The 25372-nt window shown below is 35.0% G+C and overlaps 1 protein-coding gene across 1 annotated transcript in view; it reads right to left on the minus strand.

Annotated features, from left to right (window-relative positions):
• LOC123232011 (guanine nucleotide-binding protein subunit alpha-14) overlaps window positions 1-25372 on the minus strand; it is a 287397-nt gene that overhangs the window by 124748 nt on the left and 137277 nt on the right. The window contains exon 2 of the mRNA XM_044658350.1: window positions 19587-19771. Coding sequence (XP_044514285.1) covers window positions 19587-19771 — 185 coding nt within the window. The remainder of the gene's footprint in view (window positions 1-19586; window positions 19772-25372) is intronic.

Genomic DNA, 25372 nt, shown 5'->3' on the forward strand with positions numbered 1-25372 from the left:
AAATGTAATGGACTTCTCTACTAGCAGCAATGCAATGACCCAGGACAACTCTGAAGGACCTATGAGAAAGAATGCTATCCACATCCAGAGAAAGAACTGTGGGATCAGAAACACAGAAGAAAAACAACTGCTTGATCATATGGGTGGATGGGGTTATGATTGGGGATATAGCCTCTAAGCAATCACCCTAATGCAAATATCAATAATATGGAAATAGGTTTTGATCAATGACACATGTAAAACCCTGTGGAATTGTGCACTGGCTATAGGACCGGTGTGGAGGAGGGGAGGGAAAGAACATGAATCATGTAACCATGGAAAAATTTTCTTAATCAATTAAAAAAAATTTTTAAATGCCACTCATGATCCTTTTAGAATATTATTCTCTGTGGAATATTTTTTAATGCTCTACTTTAAAATTACAATACTTCCTGCAAAATATCCTTCCACACATACTTCCAGGAGTTCTTTCTATAAGGAAGTCCAATAGCCATTGTCTTAAACATTACTTTGGGTACTGGGGCAGTACCAATGGGAAGGTTTCCACTATCACTGCCTATTATGAAATAATACTATAAAAATGATGGAAGATCTCTTTCATTTAGTGTTTGTTGCCTACCCTTCTGGTTTTATCTATCAATACTCTTGGAATGATGCACTTTGCTAAATTTCATATCAAATTCTGCAACTATCAAAGGAGGCCATAAAGAACTGAGGACTCTGAAATTATTGTCCTTTTCACAGGGCAAAATGACAAAAAAAAATAATCACTTCCTAATGTTGGTTCCTAGAAAGAGGCAAATGATTGTCCCAGCCCAACAACATTCTCAGTCTTACAAATAGCTGTTTAAAAATAAACCTGCAGATCAGACATTTAAGAAAGATATTAAAATCTACACGATTAACAGACATTGAGGGTTTTTTTGTAAATAAATTATGAAAAGTAATGGACTAATCTACTTATTCAATACCATCACAATCAAATTCCAAAATATATCTTATTGAGCTAGGAAAAATAATAACAAAAAATCAAGAATAGCAAAAGAAATAATAAAAAAGACAAAGAAAAGAGGTCTGGTAATGTCAGCTTTTAGACTGTATCATAGAGCGGTAATTATCAAAACTATCTGGCACTGGCTAGGAAATAAAAAGATGGAATGGTGGAACAGAACAAACATACAACAAACAGTAGTAAAAGATTTTACTAACCTTGTATTTGACAAAAATATAGATCCAGGCTATTGGGATGAAAATATCATTATATGGAAAAAACTTCTGGAACAACTGGAAAGTAGTTTGGCAGAAACTAAGTATAGACCAATAACTTACGCCATTCACTAAGATCAAAATGGCTACATGAACTAGACACAAAAGGAGATATCATAAGGAAATTAAAAGAACAAGGAATATATTACATATCAGATGTATGCACAAGAGAGGAATTTATAAGTAAGCAAGAGATAAAGTATTTTAGATGTAAAATGAATAATCCTAATCATGTTATATTTAAAAATTTTTGTACAAATAAAACAAATATTGCCAAGATTAGAAGGAAAGCAGAAAAACAGGAAAACATTTTCATAGACTATCTCTTAGAAAGATGTCTCATTTTGAAAATAAAGAATTTTGTCAAGTTTATGGGAATAAACTTGCCATCTCCCAATTAATAATGAAGAAATCAAAGCCACATAGAGATAAATGTTGTAATATAGGCAAATGCTCTAAATATCTACTGATGTAAACCAAAACAATTCTGAAGTATCCTCTCACATTCGCCATTTTGGCTAAAATGACAAAAGAACAAATGACGAACGTTGGAAGTGATGTGGAAAAGTAGGGACCCTAATATACGGTTGGTGGAACTGCAAATTGATCCAGCCATTTTGGAAAACAATTTAGAATTAAGCCCAGAGAGCTATAAAATTCTATATATCTTTCCTTAAAAAGATCAGAGGAAAAGGAAGTCTATATATTCCGAAAAAATTCTAGCAGCTCTTTTTCTGGTGGCAAAGAATTGGAAATCAAGGGGGATGTCCATCAATTAGGGAATGCTTAAACAAATTGTACTAAATGATTGTGATGAAATATTACTGCACCATAAGAAGATTAGTTTTGTTTTGCTTTGTTTTGTTTTTAACTTGGAAAAAAACTACATGAAGATAATGAAGAATAAAACAAATAGAACAAGATAACATTATATACAGCTACAGATTTAATATTCAAAGAATAACTTATTAATGTTCACCTTCAGAGAATTAACTGAAAAGTAGAAATGTGAAAGATATGATCTATGTATTTTGTCTGATGGTGCCTTCTATGCTATGGGGAGAGGAGAGAGAGGCTAATTTTTAAAAAATGGTAATGAGGAGAGACACAAATAAGGAAACAAAAAATATGGAAAATGTGATAAATAAAGTTCATCTAAAATGGTATAAGAATTTGGAAACTTGGGGGTCTTTCTCACTTTTTAGATAAAAAAAAAAATCTAAGGATCCCAGTGGTTTAAGTGAATGGCTCTAAGTCACATAGCAAGTAACTAAATAGTAAAGTTGGAACTCAGACCTTGGTCTTTTCCCTTTATCCTTCAACTCCAATATCTTTTTCATTGCCCCATCCTTCTATATTTGGAATAAGGTTAAAAACTAGATCCTTAACATTTTTTTCAAGCATTTTAGTTTTTTTATTTAGGGGTAGAATGAGGAAAGGGAGCTCACAAGTGGCAATTCAAATTCAGGGTTAGTAAATAAAAATACAGTAGCCAGAAAGTTGAAGGTTAGAGAATTCAGATTATAGCACTCTCTGACCTGACCATGACAACATTACTTCCCTATGTAGCCTATGTTAGAATCTTGCCTTTTATCCCTTCTCTGACAAAGAAAAAAACATATATATTACTAATATTGTTGTTAAAAAGGAAATCTTTAGTCAGATCTTAAAGAGAACACTTAAAGGAGTTTATTATAAATGTTTTATTTATTTTAATATGCAATATAATATTACATATACAATATATTTTTATTTATCATATTATATTTATGATATATATTACATATATAAAATATTATATTTATTTATTATATGTATCCAAGGCAAAAACACATTGAATGGGGACAGGCAACAAATTCAAAACTCTTGCTGTCTTTATTTGTAATAAGTTCAAGACAATCCTGATAGATGCACATTTCTAATAGGGGATGAGCTAGCATCTCTCAGCTCCTTCCTTATTGCCCTATGGTAGGAAAATGAGACTAGAGATAGGGGGATGGGGTGAAAAGTAAAAGTGACTACCTGCCAACTAGCAAAGGACAAGGGGATGGGATCAAAGTACATGTCTCATTTCCAAACAAACTGCTTGGTTCATACAAGAAGACTGGAAACAATAGGATCACTCAGACTAGTAGCACAAATTTCAATACTGTATTCTGCAAATTAGGCTCGTTTATGATAAACAATTATATTTATCTTAATCTATACCTAAGCCATTTCTAGCTTGAAGAGAGAGATATCCAAATTGCCAGTCTTTCCCCACCCCAAGCCCTCTGATATGTCTAGTTTCTCCAAGCCAATTTCGAGTAACATTTATAGGAATTTTGAACAAGGAAAAGATATACTAAAATGATCTGGCTTAATATTCAAGAAGAGTTGAGTAACCAAGTCACTAGGATCAATTTCTTTTCTTTCTTAGAGAAATGCAAGAGAGATCCTCCTTACTTTCTTCAATAGCTTAATCCTTTTCCAAAGGAAAGAACTAGCCCTAGGGTCAATTGTTTCAAGTGGGAAAGCACTGAAGTGAACAAACTTAATTTTGGTTACTACATTTAATTCACTTCCCTAAGAAAAATAGCTTTTTGTCCTCCACCTATTTTTGTTGTCCCTCCTTTTTCTAGTAAGACCAATGACATCATGAGGGTGATGTTTTGACTTGTGAATGAATTGGATTTTAGTGAGGGAGAGTTGCACAAAGTTCTCAGTCTCACTTTCTCTTCTAGTCATCAAAGTTCAAATGGCAAGACAAAAGTCAAAATGGCTAGAGATAGCGGGGGATGCAATGGATGACCTTGGCATGTTTGATATCTGACCATGCTCTAAACCAGGGGTCGGCAACGTATGGCTCTCGAGCCATATCTGGCTCTTTTGAGGGCCAAATATGGCTCTTTCTGCAGGAGTCATAAAGTCAATTTTTTTTCAGGTGCTGTTACAGGAGCGCACACTGTGAGCACTGTACGGCTCTCACGAAATTACATTTTAAAAAACGTGGGGTTTATGGCTCTCACGGCCAAAAAGGTTACCGACCCCTGCTCTAAACATTCCATATTACCTGCTTCAGCTACTTTCATGGCCACTAGAACAAATTCCCATCCCATTCCCATTCAATCTACCCATTCCACCAGGAAGGCTTCACATGCTTGGAGCAGACATCTCCCCAATTCACTGAAGGGTTGAGATCTGTTTGTTACCTTCAACCTGGTTTAACCTGCCTGCTGAGATGGTTTTACTGAGATATAACCACTGCACATCTGCCTTTCTAAAGGGCTTTCTCCAAATATTTTTGGAAAGAGCTTTTTAGAGCAAGAGATCGTATTTCTTAATACGTCTAAAGAAACGAAAAAGTAAGTTGTTTCTTTCAATAGACATTTAGATTACACTGCCTTAGCTTCCTGTCATCTCTGAAGAAACAAGTTTTGTTTTTACAGAAACCCTTGGCAAAGAGAAGTTGTTGAACTACGACTGATCACAAACAGGTAAGTACTGTGAATCATATTAATCAAGAAAGCTAAGCTATTTTGTCACTTGTCCATTGTAATGAATGAGCACTCATACCAAGCATGGTCCTGTCTGCAGCTGGGGAGCACTTTATATTGACAATAATCCCCAGTTTGTACATTCTAGTCATGAAACTCAGAGACAAGTACACAGTTTAGAAAAAGATACAACAGAATAATGAAATGCATCCCATATTACACTACATTTGATCTTAGCCAAAAAGCTAAGAAGTGATGCACCCTCAGATTATATACTTCAGAGGCAGAGCAAATTACTTAAGGGTCAGGGGAGAATGAAGCAATTTACAATTATAGGAAAGTATTCTTTTTTTTTTAAATGTCTGTGTATATACAAATATGCCTACATGTATCATTTATACAAATTTCAGATATATATGATACATATAGGCATATGTGTGTATGTAAACATATACAAACATACACACAAAACACACATGCTCCCACTCTACTTGAACAAATTTGACAGGTAGAAAGAGGGAGACAACTTTTTAAAACTCGTGGTTTAAAAAAAAAAAAAAGCTTTGTTAGGGGTTTGTCCTAATGAATCAGGTACTCTCAAGAAAATAAAACAAAAAAGAGCTTATTAAAACATAAAAGACATACACATTGTATAAGCCAGGCCCCAGATTCAAACCTTGAGTTGTTTTTTTTTTAAGACAAATTTCATAATAAAAGAGATATTTGCTATAAGAACAATCTTTTAAAGCCTAAACCCCAAACCACATACCCATATATACATGTGATAAGTGATGTTATATGTTCTTTTGCATTTCTACTCCCAAAGTTCTTTCTCTCATTGTGGATAGCATTCTTTTTATGTAAGTTCTCCAGGAGTGTCCTGGCTTGTTGCATTGCTACTAGTAGCAAAGTCCATTACATTGGATAGTTCCACAATGTTTCACTTTCTGTGTACAATGTTCTCCTGTTTCTGCTCATTTTACTCTACATCAGTTCACTGAGGTTCTCCCAGTTCATATAGAAACCCTACAGGTCATCATTCCTTACAGTACAATAATATTCAGATGGAGATTTCTAAAAAGGGGATCAAAGCACATGGAACTGCTCTTTCCTATGCTTGAGTTGGCATATACTGTGTGCATATAGCACTAGGAAATGGAGATGAGAAAATCCCTTGAATTAACTTGGAGGTAATCACTAAATTCTACAGACCCATTGTTACAAAAATGCTTTAATATGAGGCAAGCATAGACAGTAAGCTCTTGTAGAACTCTAATTCAATTAAACATCTACCATATAGAAAGAGAGAGACCGTATGAGTAGTAATGGGCTAAAGGACTCATTACATATAGACATATATACACAAATATGAACACACACAGACAAGTCATTTACCCTATCAGTTCCCCAATGCAAAACTCTTAAGATTATTAGCAGTTAAACAGTGATCTGTTATCAGAAGAGGAAGTTTTCTCAATGGGGTAGAACAAAATAATAAAAGAAATACAAATCATTACTCAAAAGAGTTTGGCTATGTACCCATTTAGGGAAAATTTAATTGACATGTATATAAGTTTTAGGGCAGCAAAGTTGTGCAGTAGATGGAATGCCCAGTCTGGAGCCAGGAAGTCTCATCTCTTGAGTTCAGATTTGACCATTTAATCTAGTTAATCGCTTAATTCTATTTACCTCAGTTTCATCATCTGTAAAATAAGCTGGAGGAAATGAGAAACCATCCGAGGATCTTTGGCAAGAAAACCCCAATTGGAGTCACAGAAAGTAAAAAGCATCTGAAATGGCAATGACAATATATGGGCTTTAAGACAACATTTAATTGGTTCCTCACAACAACCACTGGCAGCACATATATGATTAACCCTATTTTATAGATAAAAAAAATTGAGGTTCAAAGTGGTTTAATAATTTTTTCAGTGACATAGCTAATAGTGTGTAAATGGAATTAGCTCATCCTCATTCATTCTTTAGACTTTAGCCACCAGGAATAATGTCACCCCACCCAAATTAGAATTAAGTGGGGAAAGGGATGGTCTGTGACCCACATGTGATAGTAAGTGACAAATCAAAAACAAGTGACTGCCTCCTGGGCAGTCCAAAACAGTGTTGAGGCTGCCACTTTTCCACGTGAAACTGGAGGTGGACGCAAGAAGTGATGAAAGCTGCTATCTTTTAAATATGATGGTCACTTCCTGTGGAGGGCTTTTGGTGCTTTGAACATGGCACTGAAGGAGCTCGGGTGAGACCTCAGACTGCTCCCCTTTGAATTGTCACGTGGGTAAGTTAGGCTGACTCTCTCTTCCCTTGGCATTTCTGGGGGCTCTAGCCTCAAGGAGGCCTCTCTTAGATGAGGCCTTGTGGCTAGAAGCCTTGTTTAATCAACCTCTGTTCCTCCCTGGTTCAGGCCTCTGGTCCAGGCCAGAGTTTCTCTCTCATTTTCCCTACCTTCAACTTTCCTAAGTATAAATAAACCACCATAAAAGTCATCCTGACTTAGGTCTTTTATTTGAAATGGAGTAATCAATTTCTGGTTACCAAACTTTAAATATCCAGTCCAACCATAATCTTTTCCCATTTTTCCCTTTTACAACAAGTGCCAGGGACAAGATTCAAACTCTAGCCTTCCTTTCTCTAGATGGAAACATTGCATCCACCTGACCAAAGTCTTATATTTACCATTAGACTATTAATCGAGCTAAATTAGGAAAGGCTCATTACCATAATCTGACCATCATGTAATAAACCTTCCTTTTCCCCAAAAAACAATTCATAAACCTCTGCGAAGGCATTGCTACTGCTTTTATTAGTGGAGCAGGATTTTCAACATTTTTAACATGTACATCTTTGGCGGTCTGGTATTTTAATGCATGAAATGAAATCTACTATAGAGGCTTACAAAGGAAACCAAAGGCTCATGAAAATAAAGACACATTTTTTCCTACTGAAACTCATAGACCCCCTAAAATTTATCCACAGACCTCTTCAGAATCCATGAACCTTTGCAAAAGAGCCAGGGGTTAAACTGATGAAATTACAAATCTTTTGAAAACCTGATGCAGAGACTAGAACAGGGCCTTGATATCATTGATACAGGATCTCTTTCATTAAGGAACTTCACCCTAGCAAGTCAACATCTTCTCCATAGCTGATGGCCTTAGGGAAGCATTTTCAAATTTTTTCCATTCCTTGAAAATTATTGAGGACCTCCTAAATGAACTTTATTTTAAGTGGGATAGATCATACTTAGCAATATTTATTGTATTACAAAATATTTTTTACTCTTTTACTATTACCCACAATTTTATTACTAGCAATTTAGTATTACAACATTAAAACATTTTAGTATTAAAAAATAGTTTGGACCACACAGACCTCTGAAAATGTCTTCAGGAATTCCTAAATCATATTTAGAAAAGGTGTCTTAGATCTGTCTAAAGCAGAGGCATGATAAGCAATCTACAAAACTCCTTAAATGTAGCCTAAAATATATTAAAATATAATTGGGAAATGTTTAACAAAACAAAATTACAATATAATACAGATAATGTGATTTTGTAATTTTCTAAGTCAATATGCAAATATTTCATTTTCAGAAAGCTTGTGTTTTTATACACATTTAATAAATGAATTTGCTAAATTGAATTGGGGCCAGCTCTTTATCCTCCATTGTCCAAAAAAGTCAGAAATAACCTCAGGTAGCCAGTACTATTTCCTTGCCTGAACTATGTAGCCAAAAGCAACACTTTCTACAATATAAGTTGAAATTTATTAGGGATAAATATTGAGTTCTACACTTAGTTTAAGAAAAATCAGCTACACATTGGAATTTGTCCAAAGGAGTATCACCAGTTCAGCAAGGGAATTTAAAACCATCAACTGAAAAATTGTTACTTGGTCAGGAATATTTGCTCTGGAGACAGGATAGCTCTCTTTAAATAAAACTGTTCCTTTTTTTATTTTTAGAAAACAGAACTAGGTGCAATGAGAAGGTAAAGAAAGATAGATCTAAATTAACTATATATGTGATTTTCCTAACTTATGAGTCTGACCATGCCAGAACTCGACTCAATACAACTCCAATGCTTCCAAATTGCTTTCAGGGTCAAATGTTAGCTCTTCTCTTTAGCTTTTAAAATCCTTAACAACATGGCCCCAATTTACCTTTCTACTATTACTAGATATGCTTTCCCTTCCCACAATCTATGGTCTAGCCAACTGTTGTTCCTCATGCATGACATTCCATTTCCAATCTCTCTGTCTTTGTACTGGCTGTTCTCCCGTGCTTAGAAAGCCCTTGCCTTTTAGAATCCATCTTTTCCTCAAAACTTTACTCAAGAAATGCCTTCCTCATCATGTCTTTCCTAATGACCCTCAGCTGCTAATTACCATCTCCCTCAAATAACTTACCTTGGATTTATTTTATGTATACTTATTTTTATTTATGTTGCTTCTCTCAATAGAATGTAAACTGCTTGAGGCAAGGACTGTTTCATTTCTTTGCTTTGTGTGTGTGTGTGTGTGTGTGTGTGTGTGTGTGTGTGTGTGTGTGTGAACATTTTTACCCCAGAAACAAAAGTGGACCACTGAAGATTTTTTTGAAGTGGCATGGGCTTTACAAAGATTATTTTGGCAGCTGTGTGAAATTTTCATTAGAAAAGGAAATTAATTTCTATGCTGAGGTAGGAGACAAACCCAAGAAATATGACTCCCAATCCAGTAACCCTCCCAATTCTGGTCATGAGATCATAAAATAATAATATAATAATAATAAATAACATTTTATTAAATTAAATTAATTTAAAAATGAGGCCATCTATAACTTCTTAATTTTTTTTTGTTGTTTTTTTTTAAGCCTTACATTCTTGGAAGTGGAACCAAGTATTGATAACAAATCAGAAGAGTGATAGGGCTGGAAAATTGGGTTAAGTGACTTGCCTAGTGTCATAGAAGTAGGAAGTGTCTAGGGCCAGATTTGAACTGAGGTCCTCCTTACTTTAGGCCAGGCACTCTATCCATTGAGTCACTAGCTGCCCCTCCCTCTATTATCAGTTAGTAAATGAGATATAGAGGAATTAAGCAATCTACTAAAGGTCACACCAAGAGCCAGAATTTGAACCTAGAGTGCTTGGCTCTAATTCCAATACTCTTTATCATACTTGGTATAGAGCAGTGGTTCCCAAACTTTTTTGGACTATCACCCCCTTTCCAGAAAAAATATTACTTTAGTGCCCCCTGTCACATACTATCACCACCTCCTCACAGTTATTCACAGCCCCCAAATGCACCAGACATTAGACCATGCTTCAGGCTCATATCCCATCTAGGTTTCCTCATTTTACACATCAGCCTGCTGTCATTTCCTCCCCTCCTTGCCCATTGTTAAACTTTCCCCAAAATAAAACAGTCAATCCTGGTCATTACTCCCTGCTGTCTTCTCCATGTATTGCTTTTCCCTGTAAGAATATATAAACTCTGCTAGAGACAAAAACTCTGTTTTAAAAAATAATTTTTATCCCCCCGGCACTCAGCACACTGTCTTGTAGTATGTACCGAATAAATACTTTTTCTTTCATTGTCATATGAGGAATTAGTCTTTAGAATACTTTTCAAAACAAGGGGCTGGATATAATTTGTTTTTTTGTTTGTTTTTACTTGTTTGTTTTTAATCCTGAACTTAACAAATACACATAAAACAAACATTTCCATACATATTGTAGAACAGAAGCAGGGGCCTGTATAGGACAGTTGGAATCTCTATTATGCACAACTTGCTTTTTTCTCTTTAAGTATAAAATACATTTCAGTGTGTGTAATTTGTAGAGCTCCCTGCTGAGAGAGTTGTTTGTAGTGTCTTTCTGTTTGGATTTTATTTTCATTGTTCATGAAGTCCTAAAGATGTCCTGTTATTTTGATACATATTTCTTGTCCTTTTCTTTTTCAAGGAAAATGCTCAACAGATGGGAATGCCTTTTGGTTGAGGCCCCCTTCTAAGCTATTGTGTAGGACTGAAACATGCTTGCTCCACAATAGTCCTAAATATGTTAGATATTAGTATTTCTTAAACCACTCTCACTGCCATATTGATCAGTTACCAAGCCATTTCTACCTTAGTAACAACTTTCATAAACACCCTCATCTCTTCTCTGGTACTGTCACCACCCTGGGATGGGAGAAGCTCTCACCCCACATGTAAGGGCTATTGCAACAGCTTCAAGTCTCTCCCCACTGTAATCTATCCTCCATTGAGCTATCAAAAGTAAATTGTCCTTAAGCCTAAACTTGACCATGTTAACTCCCTCTTCAATCCACTGTTTGGAATTCAATCCAATTCAATCAAATATAAAATCCACAATTTTGACTTTTAAAATCAGTATAACCTGGTCCATTTCTAGTATACTCGTCTTTTCACTTCTAACTCCCCACCACATACTCTAAGATCCAGTGATCCTTGCTCTATCTTCCACCAGTCTTTTCGATTTCTAACTCGGGACATTTTCACTTACTATTCCTCAGGAGTGGAATGCTCTCCCACCTCATCTTTAAAACTCATAGTTCTTCCCAAAGGTGAACAAGGATTAATAGATAACTAACAAAAAATATTTGATTACATTTTTGTTGTTGTTGGAATCAATGTGCATGCACCCAGACATTATTTTGCTGATTTCTTTGAATAATAACCTTTCTCTTCTTGCCATATTTTCTATTATGCTTCATTTTATATAATTATATATTTACAACATTATTCCATTACATGAACAAAGCATAATGGGTTGTCATAATTTCTTGGAAATTTTCTATTACTTTGCTATTATAAATAAAATAGCTATTGATATTTTTAAAAAGAGCATCTTGGCTTTCTTCAGATCTCAGCTAACATCTCGTTTTCTTTAAGAAGCCTTCCTAATTATCCTTAATTTTGCTGTTTTCTTTCTGAAGTTATTTCTTCCATATTCAATTATTATTCAGTCAATCTTGCATGTAACCTTGTGTGTGGAAATATACAGGATACTTAATTATTTGCATGTTGTTTCCCCTATAAGACTATGAGCACCTTGAAAACTGGTACTTTCAACTTCTTTCATTTAGCACAGGATAAGCACTTGAGGAATGTTTGTTTACTTGACTTAATCCCCACCCTCCCATTTCTTATCAGATTTAAATGGAATTTTTTTAAAAACTTGATCTCAAAGTCTTTGTTTCTAGTCTTGTGACACTGGACAAGTAATTTAATCAATCTCCCTTTAAGAAAAGGAGAGATTTGGACTAATTCTCTAAAGGCCTTTTCTGCTTTAAAATTCTAAGATTCTCTGATTTAACTGATATGTGATCAGTTACCACCTCCATAACAAGTATTTATCCAGCTTCTACTTGAAAAACTACTGTGAGGGAGGATTCAATACATCCAAAGAGGTCCATTATACTGTGAGCATTACACTATACTTAATTACAAATGTTTCCCTTATATAAGACCCAAGTCTGCTTCTCTTCAACTTCTTTCCTGCTCTCTGGTGCTCAACAGGGCAAATCTCATCCTGATTCCACATGAAACCTCTTCAAGAGCTTGAAGGCATAACATACCTCTACTAAACTTTCCTTCCACCCAACTTAGTCTCACATGGCATGTACTTCAGTCCTTTCAGCATCCTAATTATTGTCTTCTGGCTATACTTTACCTATTCTTTAAAATCTGGTGTCCAGAATTAAATGAGGACACCAGATAAGATCTTAATGGGGTAAGTATAATATAATTACCATCTCTCTCATTCTGGATATTATACTTTTCTTAGTAGAGCTGAGGATATCATTAGGAGAAAGAAGGAAGGAAGGAAAGAAAGAAAGAAGGAAGGAAGGAATGAGGGAAGAAGGAAGGAAGGAATTAGGGAGGAAGGAAGAGAAAGAAACATAGCATATTTTGGTCTATATTCAAACTCCATTTGTTCTTTCTCTGGAGGGGGTGGTACTTTTCATCGTGAATAATAATGGCCTCAGAATTAGAAAAACCTCTATTCAAGTCTCACCTCTGACCCATTCTAACTATGTAACTATGGGCATATACTTAGGGCTCTAAATAATTCTCTAAGATTTTAAGATGCAGAGAAGGTCCTGACTTGCAGTAAAATCATAAATCTAGTACCTAACAATAATAATAATATTAATACAAAATAATAATTATTCAGGTCACTGTAAAAACCCTCAAGTAACCAAATCATTTTCATGTTCAAGTTCACTAGTATATTGCCCCTCTTTCTTCCACTATTTATTCTTAGCTTTTCCATTTACTCCTCTTATTAATTATATTGAATTAGTTAAATAGTTTAACCTATTAGTTACTAATAATAGCAACTGAAATTTATCTAGCATCTTAAAGTTTATGAAGATCTTCACATAAAGTGTTCATTTCTGAGATTTACAATAACTTTATGAGATAGGCATTACAGGTGTTACTAGCCTAACTAATTAATTTTAATTAAAAATTTTTCACTTAATGAGGAAACAAACAAAGGTTCATGAACTACCCCTTGGTCTCCTACCTAATATGTAACAGAGGCAGGATTTAAAATAAGGTCAGCACTCTAATATTGCCTCAAATTCAGAATGTTAAACTCTATGTAAGTACCAGACTTGAGTATGTGTTTGGGGTAGAAAAAATATTGGGCCTTAAAAATACTAATGTGTTTGTCTAGGGCTTTCAGGTATCTTCTGGAAACCTCATCTCAGTCCTATAAAAGTAAGCAGGGAAGGTGCTTTTAAACTGAAACTCTAAGAGACTGATTGAATTGTGTTAAAAGAATATGGGTAGTGAAGATATATGTAAAATGATAATGATGTCCATCAACTGCAATTGGTGGAGAGGAACACTTACTCCTCTCACCCTGGCTGCTGCTGTAAATTATCCCCTTCTTCCTGACAGGTTTGGTTGATTAACCTATCAGTGATTCCTTTAACAGCTGCCCAAGTTAGGACCCTTGAGAGGTTAGGTGGATGGTTAACCTCTCTAGGCCCAACCTGGGGTTGGATAGATTGGTAATGGGCTATTGATTAGCTTTGGATAATGATTAGGATCTGATTGCATATTTGAACTCCCTTCTTAAGGGCTAGGATAGAATGACCACTCAGGAAGGTACTTGCTATTGAACACTGTTTATCTATTGATAGGGAAAGGATAGCAAGGTAAAGGATAGGGGATTGGAAACTATTGCTCTATTGACTATTAAACTAATTGATAATCAAGAATGGAGGCTGCTAGTCTGGTAGAGGCTTGAGGTCTTCACCCTCTCTCTCTGGCCAGACCTGACCACAGCCAAGCCAGAGAATAGGGAAGGCTATTGCTGCAGATAAATATTGGTGGTCTTTGTATTCTCTCAGCTCTCTCATCAATAGTGTTGATGGTTCACTAGCTCTCATAGTCTAGCAAAGAAATAGATTCAGGCTTCTTCTTCAACCACCCTTCAGCCACCCTATGCCCAGTTTGATTCCCAGAGGCTTGCTCAAGTCTCAACTCAGAGATCTGTGATTTCCAGTTCTGAGCCTCTGAGTCCAGAGACTTCCTCCACTATTGCTGTAAGGGGGGTATGTGTAGGTTGGGGCCAACCAATGTTTGCCCCTGGCTCACAGCACCTGGGAACATTCCAAATCTTTCAACTGCCATCCCTGTCAGTCAAGGTGGCATCCATCTCGTCCCAGATTAATGATTATAACACTTGTCTGGTCCCAAGAAATGGGGAAGGTTCAACTAGGATCTTGATCATCTGATCCCTAGAAAGGAACATGGATAATCTAGCATTTTTGCTTTGCTTATAAAAATTTTAATGTAATTTGGAAAGCTGAAAAATTGTGAATTGAGTAAAATAATTTATAAAGCTTTATTTCCATGATAGCATAATTCTTTCATTTCCCATTGCTAAATGTTTCAGTTTCCATTACATTCTCCCTTCCTGGATAAAAAGAGCATCTTGCAAGTAAGGAAATTTAAAATGATATTATGATAAAAAGGCAATTTTCCATTTCAAGGAGATAATTGCTCAACTAGGTCACTAAAAGTTTCTAGCAATCCCAGAAGTTCATTAAAAATTCAAGTCGAGATTTATTTAGTTTTTACCAACATGATTTTTCAATTAAATACTTAGCTTTGAATAAGATTTTTTATTCCTTGTCTGATAATTAATCAGTGAAAACAGGTTCACTTGTTAGATGTCATACAATAGGGTCTTATGAATTTATAACAGAATTTATGGTTTCCTAGGGAAAATGCTACCACAGCCATTGCTAAGAAGCATGCTTCCTATCTCAATTAAATCATAACCCATGTTTGCTAAAGATTATGTCACTAACACTAGGGGAGATGGACTATTTTATTTCAGCATATAATTTTGACCCTGGACCCTATGTTCTCTGGAGCTCCAGAAGTTCAACTTCTCAGTAAATCTACCAAGGACAATATTTTAGAGTCTATTGTTCAATAAAGAAAACACTAATTCTCCCTGTAAGCCTACTCCTTATTCCCTCAAATACTCTCTGAAATAGAGGTAAGATTGGGAGAGGAGGGTTGAGTCTAATAGCCAGTTCCCAAATTCCCAAAGGCTGTTCTATTCAAGATAGCATGGCTAGGATGGAGTAGGGTTATCTGATAAGAGGAAGTTTTTCTGTAGTACAAATTTTGTGTGACCAGTATTTTTCCTTCTTAAGAACTAATCTTGATTATCTTATAGTCTAAACCTCTCAAATGATTCTTTTTTTTAAACACTTACCTCCCATCTTAGAATTAATAGTAATTATTGGTTCCAACTCAAAAGAGCAGTAAGCAATAGAGATTAAGTGACTTGCCCAGGGTCACATAGTTAAGCAGTATCAGAGGCCAGATTTGAACCCAGTATCTCCTATCTCTATGCCTAACTTTCAATCTACTAGCTCAATGGTTCCCAAACTATTTTGGCCTACTGCCCCTTCCAGAAAAAAAGATTACTTAGCTCCCCCTGTCACATACTATCACTGCCCCCTTACAGTTATTCATCACCCCCAAATGTACCTGTGGCCATCACTGCTCTCCTGGATCGCTGCGCACCCACCAGGGGGCAGTGGCACTCATTTTGGGAATCACTGTACTAGCTGCTCACTCAAACTTCTTGTTTGACTGCTGACTTCTATCTTGACTCTTTCACCTATTCCAATTTGCATTATTTGAGTCACCTTGCTCCAATCTGATTCCTGTCTTGGCATTTGATTCTATCTACTACATCCACTTGGCATTTTGGCTGCCTTTCTTCCACATTCCCTAGACCTGCTCCAGAATCTCTGATTAAGGAGTAATCTGAGTAATCTCTGATTGGACCCTAGAAATATTTACCTGCAACCCAGCTGGTCATGAAACCCTTGCAAGCCATTCAAAGCAGTGCGATGAAACAGGCATCCCAAATGAGAATTTTCATTGGTCCCTTTTTCCCGTTTTGTTTCTGTTATAAAAGACAGTTGATGAGGGAGTCATTACAAAACCTATCCTATTCTTCAAGATAAGCCTTTTATTCTTAAAATAATAGAAAGAAATTGTTGTCTTCCCAATTTATTACCACAATAGAAGATCCCAAGAGAAATCTTAGAGTCAAAACCCCTGATCCTTCCTTTCTTTTAGAGAGAGTTCTACCTTTTGGATAAAATATGAAACAACAGATTTCAGTAGAGAAGAGAGGCTGTTAGGAGAAAGTTCTGGAAGAGAATGGATACTACTCTTCTCTTTCCCTATTCACTTCCTGGGAGATATGGTTTACTTCAGAGTTTTATATGTAGCCACACTTCTTGCTGTAACTCACAACTCTAACCTAGATGCACATTTGTAATTTTTTAAAGAATTTCTCCACTTTTAAGTTCCACCACAATCTCCATACTGTACACATTCAAAAAATGAACTCACAATTTCTTCTCCAACTCCATTCCCTCTCCTAAATCTCCCAATTTCATAGTATACTACTATTCTTCTAGAATTGCAGTCTAAAAATCTTGTATCTGTCTCTTCCCTCTTCTTCCTTGAACACAATCTGTCTCTAAATTGTATTGTTTCCTACAATCTTCTATACTCCCTACCCTTCTTTGTATCACTGTATTTGTTCACTTCATGCTGCCATCATTGTCCATTTTGGTCCAACCTCTAAGTTGTTCTCAACTCAGACAGTCCAATTCTTACTCATTCTTCAATACCCTTCAATACATTACAGTCATTTTCTGGCAAGATTCCAAAAATGTCTGATTAAAGGGAAATTTGTAAACATTTAGAAATGAAAGCAGTGATTACTAAAAGTTCATATAACTTCATCAGGAAATCATACTAGACCAATTTTCTTCACTTTTTTTGATGAAGTAATAACTGGTAGGTAGGGGATATTTTGTAGACACAATATATACTTAGATTTCAGGAAATTATTTGACAGTTACTCATGCTATACTTATGGATCCAAAGGGGATATGAATTATGTAATTAGATGGATTGAAACATATTGAATGTCTAGGTCTAAAAAGTTGTCCTTAATGAATTGATGATATCTTGGAATGAAGTCACCTAATTAATGAAGTACCCAAGTGATCTGTGGTTGGCTAAGTGATGTACAACATCATTATCAATGACTTGGATAGATAATAAATGTTGTTATATTTTCTGAGGATATGAAGGAATAGCTGACACATAAGATGATGGAGAGTCTAGAACCAAAAGTATCTTAATAAATTAGAACAATGGGTCAAAATGAATAAGATTTTTGGTATTAAATTTTATTTTATTCTTCCCCAATTACATGTAAAAACAGTTTCCAACATTTCTCAAAGAATATTGAGCCTTGAATTCTCTTCCACCTTCCCTCTGCTGCAACCCTCTTGATATGTTAACAATAAGATGATATTTTTATAAGGAAAAAATAAAATTCTACAGTTGAGTTTGAAAAATGAACTTATTAATATAACATAAGAGCAGCATGAAAGTTAAGGTGGCATTGTTATTTAATACACAATTTCTTTTCTATTATTTAATATGAAATACTCATAATGCCTCCTTGCTTTTTTATAGCACTTTATGGTTTTCAAAACATTTTTATGTTCATAATTTCTTTTGAAACCCACAGAAATCTAGTAAAGTATATAAGAGAAGAATTATCTCCTTTTACTTGTAAGGAAAATGAATATGGAGAAAGGGAAGGAGAGGAAGGGAGAGAGAGAAGGAAAAGAAAGGAGAAAAGGCAAGGGGGAGGGAGGCATTTATTGAGTACCTACCATACACTAGGGACTGTGGTAGTTACTTTACAAATATCATCTTATTTGATCCTCACAATAATCCTAGGAAGTAGGTGGTGTTATTATTTTGACTTTACAGGTGAGGAAACTGAGGCAGATAGAGATTAAATGGCTTGCCCATAGTCTCACAGCTAGTATCTGAAATAGGATTTGAATATAGCTCTTCCTGACACTAGATCCAGTGCTCTGTCCACTACACTATCTAGTTAAGGAGACCAAAAAAATTTCCCTATATCACATGGTTAGTTAGTTGTAGATGCTTGACTAGAAATCAGTCTTCCAATTTCTAGCCCAGTGCCCTTTCCAGTATATGATATCCATCATAAATGCTGTAGTGTGCGTTTTGAGCAAATATATATCCAGAAGAATAAAAGGAAAAATTTTTTTCACATCTGCTATTGAATGGAAGAATCAGACAAGCATGGAAGATGTTTGGTAAATAAGGAGATGGAAAGAAGGAAGACACAACCAACTAAAAAGTTGGGAAGCAGGAGACCAATGATCTAGATTTAAATTTAGATTTAGATTTAGACCAGAGATCTAGATTTAAAGTGGTGAAAATTGTGGAAAGCCAAATAAACCTTATAAATCCTTCCTAAAAACTCAGAATACTAAGAGGATGCCTGGCATTTAAAAAAAACCTCTAGATTTTTCATTTAAAAACTTTTTTTTTTCAATTCCTGAATCTCTTAACCATTAACAACATTATACAGTTTTATATGATTATGGACTTGTGATTACCAAAGCTTCATCTTCAAATAAAATCTCCCTGTGGAGACTTCTAAGATCATTCCAATCACAACAGATTGACATAAGATGCTCTTAATGGAGGGAAAAACAACAACCCAAAACTGTCCTGATGCATCTGATGACTGGTGTCTAAAGGTTATATAATTATAAAGCTTAATAGAAATGGGTATTTACAATGAAATACTATCTTACTGAGACATCAGGATCTTTGCTGTAGGTACCTTTTTCATCTAGTGAGATACTTTAGTCAATAACTAAAATCTCTTGGATTGAATACAAGCTAAATTCTTTTAATACAAAATTAATACCTAGGATTTATGTTGTATTTTCAGGCTTGTAAAGGGCTTTAGAAGTATTATATAATTTGATCCTCACAATAATCCTGTGTGAAATAGGTGATATTACATCCCTTTTTTTTCCATGAGGAAACTGAGGCTAAGAGAGGTCAAATGGCTTGTTCATCATCACAAATGTAAGGGTTATGGAAGTCCCAGTAATTGTTCAAATAATGACTAAGTCAAGTACTTAGTCATTCTGTAATCTAGAAAAATTCAGTTGTCACAACAACTATAATTGTGTCTTATTGAGATCTTTACAATAATAATCTAGTGGAGCCAACCATATTCATATGATCTGAGTTGGAAAAAGGAGCTAAAATCTTCCTGCTTTCATGGAATATATCAAAAACATCAAATGTTTTAGAACTTTTTTTGGTGTATTATAAGAACACTGTAAGTTTCCTTATTTGTAATATATGCAAAGACTGAAACATATCTATCTCTTAGACAACTTTTTTATCTAGCTTACCTTGTTCTGCTCAGATATGTATTGTATATGTAAAGTGTCCATGGCTCTGATCATTGCTTGCATGGCAGTAAATATATTTTGATAAACCAATTTTGTGAAGCCTTTTCTATCTTCATCTGAGTAACCAGACCCATGAATAATCCTCATTTGTTTGATAAAGGTGCTTTTCCCACTTTCACCAGTACCTTTAAAGATAAAAAAAAAAAAAAGACAGTTAACAAAAGTTTCCAAAATCATACAAGCTCAAAAGGACTGAGATATAAAAGTATTCTTTACTTTTTAAAGTCTTTTCATAATCTACATATTGGCTACAATAATTTTTAGAGAATCTGAAGTTGTAGAGCTAGCTACTTTTAAGAGCTTTTCATTAGTTTAATTAGGTTCTTGTTTCATTAGTGCTCCCTCTTTTAATAATAAAAATGATGTCAATAATACTATTAGCATTTATATAGTATTTTAAAGTTTGGGAAGCATTTACAAGTATTACAACATTTCATCTTTACAACAACCCTGTAGTTGAGAAAACAGAGGCAAAATTGGAGACAAGAATGGTCTGCATTCCAGGCATACTAGATGGTGTCAAGTCTTCAAAAAAAAGCTACTGTTAAAAAAATAATATCAAATGTACTGAGTGAAGATGTTTTTCAAGTGTCTTTGAGAGTTATGTCAGTCCCCTTAAAGAGTAATGTTGATTAATGTGATGGTGCTTCACCAGCCAATCTTTCCATTGGACCTCAGGTGACACAGATCCCATGATCTCTATTATTGTAATAAAAACCCACTTTAGCCCAACTCTGTACCTTCTAAAGTTAACTAAAATAAATTGTAAATAGATGATCATGAGAAACTCCTCCAGTGTATCTAGACATGCCATTCTAACTCTCTCATCAGCAAAAGCTATTACAAGAACAGGTTAGTAGGAAGATGGGCTTCCTGAGATAAGTCTAATCCCCAACTGCTTTTTTTTTCCTTGAGTTTTTCTTCCCTGAGCACAGGTCAGGGGAAAATGAACTTCCCAGCTCCAGCAGCTATCTTGTAAGTTTGAGAGTTTAAAAGCTACTATATTGAGTGTTAGCTGCCTAGTGGAAAGTGATTAGCTTAAGAGCATGTTTCTCTGAGAAAAGCATCACTACTGATACTATGAGGCACACAAGAGATCAAGGAGAGAGATTGAGGATCTATATGGACAGGAATATTTATAAAAATATCTTTGAGATAGCAAAGGAATACTGGGGAGAAATAGATGTCATCATTTGGGAGAATGGCTGAACAAAATGACTTTTATAAAATAATGTGAAGTGAAACAAGCAGAATCAGGAGAGCAACTTATATGTCAAGTAAAAAAAATGAAGAAAAACAACTATATAAGACCTCAGGACTCTGATAAAAGCAAACAATATTGACTTCAAAAGTCTGATGAAGAAATATCCCTCTCTTACCTCTTGACAGAGAGGTGAGGAATTAGAGATATAGCATGAAAGATGAATTTTAAGCCATGAGCTGGATGGGAACTTGTAGCCTATCTAATCCAAACTCTTCATGTTATAGATGAGGAACTGAGGTCAAGAAAAGTTAAGTCCTTTACCCAAGGACATATACGTAGTGAAAAGTTAGCAGAAATGGTATTTGAACTAAGGCTTCTTTAAGTGTTTTATATTTTCTATATGTGTTAATGTCTTTAAAATCTTTGACAATCTCAGGTCATAGAAATAAATAGCTGTTCTAAAACTGCTAACCGAGTTATTCACTGAGTAGTAGCGATCCTGTTACCCACATTTTGGGGAAAATTTAGGCCTAAGTTATATTTAAGCTCTGTTTTCGGTTATTTCCCCAGAAACTCAGGATAGGGCATTTTAGAGATTAAGAGAAACCTGATTCTTTCCTAGACAAGAATGAATCAAAGTCCATGTGAAAGCAGAGCAAAGCTTCCTTAGAAGAAAGTAAAAATAAGACATTGGGGCAAATTATAGAAGGACAAATATAGAAGGATCCCACCAGCAGAAAGGTCTTCTGACTTCCAAATCTAGTATTCTATCCACTATGAATGCTATTTCTTTAATGCATGATTAATTTGTACAGAAAGGGATAATGTTTAGGATTAAGGTACAAATATAGGCCCACAGTATTTTGCCCACAACCAGGCAACATTTGAAGTACGAGTACAGAAAAGAAGGGTAGAGGGAAACCAAGAAGAATCCAGAAGGGAAGGGATGATAGCTGCAAAGTGGGAAAGAGAGGTGGGCATCCTCTAGTCCTGTCTATCAGTCGGCCCCATAGAACCTGAGAGTGCTTGGAGAAGGGACTAAGGGAAATAAAGATCTAAAGTTTCTCCCTGAACTGATTTCTAAAGGTCTCAGGACTGCAGGTGGTTTGTTGAGAGAAAAGACCAAGGGGAAGGCAGGAGGAAATTCTACAATTCTATTGGTAGTTCTTCCCTATCAGTTGCTCATGGGATTTGGATAGAGAGTGCTCCATAACTAATAAGATAAAAATCATTTTTTGTTGTAATATGCTATTCACATGGATGAATATAATCATGTTAACTGCTTAATTTTTAATTAGTTTTAATATTTCTTAAAATGTTTAGTTATGATTTTCAAGTAGTCTAATAAATCTTAAATTTTTTCTGATATGTTTTCCACATTTTTACTAGTAGGTATCTTACACTTTCTATGATGTTATTAGTTTGGGGGCCTAAATGTATTATTTCTTGCTGTCTTGTGGAATTGTAAACTTCAATTGGCACTTTTAGAAAATTAGCAAATTTATCTAATTTTAGAAAATTATAGTAATTCTCTAAGAGTTTGTGTTCATGCAGTTTGTATCATTTGTGCCAACTTGTCAATTACTCATTCCTTACTCTATATTTTTCTATAATACTTCCAGTTACAAAGTAATTTTAAAACTCTTTAATGAAACTTTTTGCTTCATCTCTTCCAATAATTTTAAATAAATTTGTACTCAAGTTGTACTTTTTTTTGAGGCTCTCTCTCTATATATGTCATCACTTCTCAGTTTTTATCTAGAATGTCCCTGTTATCACATTATTACTATTTTTAAAATTTTTCTCATTCTTCCAGTCTACTTCCTGACCTTAGACTTTATTTTAGGGCTGAACTTTGTTCTTTTCTGGAAGAGGTAGGGAGAGAATGTCTGGGTTACTTATGCCTTTTTGAGGTTGTAAGTATTGGTGATTCCAGTATGACCAAGATAGTTCATTCTGGGGACCAGAAAGTTTTCAGTCCTCTGATATAGTGAAACAAGCAGAACTAGGAAAACATTGTACACGGTAACAGCAATACTGTGGAACAGTGAAATGTGATAGACTTTGCTAATAATAGCAATTCCATGACCCAAAACAATTTTGAGAGATTTATGAAAAGGAATGCTATCCACCTCCAGAGAAAAACTGTTGGAGTAAGAATGCAGAGGGAAGCATATGATTCATTATTTGTTTATTTGGGTATATGTTTTAGAGTTTTGGTTTCATAAGATTATTCACTTAAAAATAATATGGAAACATGTTTTAGCTGATAAAATATGTATAACCCAGATTAATGGCTTGCGAGCTCCAGGAGGAAGGAGGGAAGAAGGAGAGGAAGACAATCTGGACTGCATAACTTCAGAAAACTCATGTGGAAAATTTTTATTAAAATAAAAAAACATTAACAAATAAAGAATATGAAGAAATGAAAAATAAAAAAAGTTTTTGTTTCTCCCAAAGTTGTCTGATCCAGAACAAAATCTGTTGTCCCCTGGCCTGGGCTATGCAATATTTTGACCTTGGTTTGGGAGTGAACAGTACACTTATGAGAAATACTTCCTCTAGAATACCAGTAGACTGCTACTGGATTCAGCCACTGTCAGTTAGCTAGAATGCACTGTAGATTTCAGAGTGATAAAGCTGTAGGTTCCCTTCCCTTCAGTGTGGGATTCTTGTCATGGTTACTCCTCTATAGGATTCAAACTATATTAGAAGTTGGAACTGACACTATTCCTCTTCTAGGGCTAATTACTTCTGTACTTATTCCTTGCTAGGTACCGAGCCTAGAGCCCATGATTGCTCCTCATCCTGAAATACAAACCATAATTGTGGGTTAAGTGTCCTTTCTGAGTCTACCCTAGATCTACAATGGGGAGTGAGCAAGGAAGATGACAATTAGCATTATTAGTCACTCATTCAGTAAGCATTATTAAAAGCCTAATATGTGCCAGATAACACATTAAGCATAAGGGGTGGTACCAAGAAAATCAAAAGACAGTCCATTCCTAACAGAGCTCACAATCTAATAGAGTTGGTACCCATTACCATATCCTATACAAGGTTAGCCCCTCTTTGTGCTGTATCTAGGACTTCTTGCCTTGGTACACAGCCTCTCCCTCTGCTGGAACACTCATTATAATGTACTTCTAGCCAAAGCTGATTCTTAGTGTCTGCAGATATGGGTTGAAAAATGACTCTCTGTGATTATTTTTTATGGATTTCCCAATTAGGATTCTGTCTTGTAAATTTTTTAGATAATTTTGGAAGAGTTGGATATAGTTGGGGAGGAGGTAAGTAACTCCCTGTACTTCTTCCTGCTATTTCATCATCTTGCACCTGTCTTAATTACTTTTTATTATAAAAGTTTCCTAGGCTCTTTTCAGACTACAGTATTATCCTTTCATTTGTAATGGAAGGAACCAGAACAGTATTAAACTAGGGATTAATTAAATTCAAGACAAGTGCCAGAATTTGTTTCTTTCAAGGAGTAAGTCATTGTGAGACAAGTAGTGATTTTTCAATATTTTTAATGAATATATACAAATAGCTTAAAAACTTATTGGCGATTAGAGAGTTAATTGTCTTAAACTTTTGTATTCAATCTGATTCCATAATAGTATGTGTTTAGTTTTGGTTTTTAATTATGTTATTCTATTTATCTCTTCAAGTAAAGACTCTTTGACCTGCTTACTCACAAAATAAACTTGCCAGTGTTATCTTTTCTATAACAACCACAATACAGACACAAAGGACTGTAACTAACTTTAACCTTGGAGGAAGTTTCTTTTATATGTAGAGGGAAATGGCAAAAAATATGTAGTCATCTTATTATCTACAAATGTGACTGAGAAAAATTCTTAGATTCAAAAGGAATCATTTTTAAAGGATATTTGTCCGCCTACAGTAAGTTCAAAGAGGAAAACAAATAAAAAAATTTTTATCCCACAAAAAAGTGGTCTACTAAAATGGTGTCAAACTCAAGTAGAAACATGCCACTAAACTTTATGTAAGGATTTCTGCAGGCCCTATACCAACTTAAAAAACTATGTATGTTTTATTTGTATGTATACTTACATATAAATACAACAACACATCAAAATTGGATAGGAATTACATTTCAGTCTGGTTTAGGCTGCACTGTGAACTGTTGTGAGCTGCATATGGTTGACCCATCACATGTTTGACACCTCCAGAATACATTGCCAAGGCCAAAGCCCTATTTTTAATAAAAAAAATAAATGAAATCGCTTTCCTTTGTTTTTTTGGCTTCATGTACAGACAGAGGAAGAAAATTTAAATACCCCTAGTCATATAAAAAATGTTCTAAGTCATTATTGATTAGAGAAATGCTAATTAAGACAACTCTGAGATACTACCTCATTTCTATCAGATTGACTAACATAACCAAAAAGGAAAATGATAAATGTTGGAGGGAATGCAAGAAAATTGAGGCACTAATACACTGTTGGTGGAACTATACAATACCATTCCTGCGTCTGTATCTCAAAGAGATCAGAGATAA

The sequence above is a fragment of the Gracilinanus agilis genome, chromosome 1 (assembly GCF_016433145.1).
Source record: "Gracilinanus agilis isolate LMUSP501 chromosome 1, AgileGrace, whole genome shotgun sequence".
In the NCBI taxonomy this organism is placed as follows: domain Eukaryota; kingdom Metazoa; phylum Chordata; class Mammalia; order Didelphimorphia; family Didelphidae; genus Gracilinanus; species Gracilinanus agilis.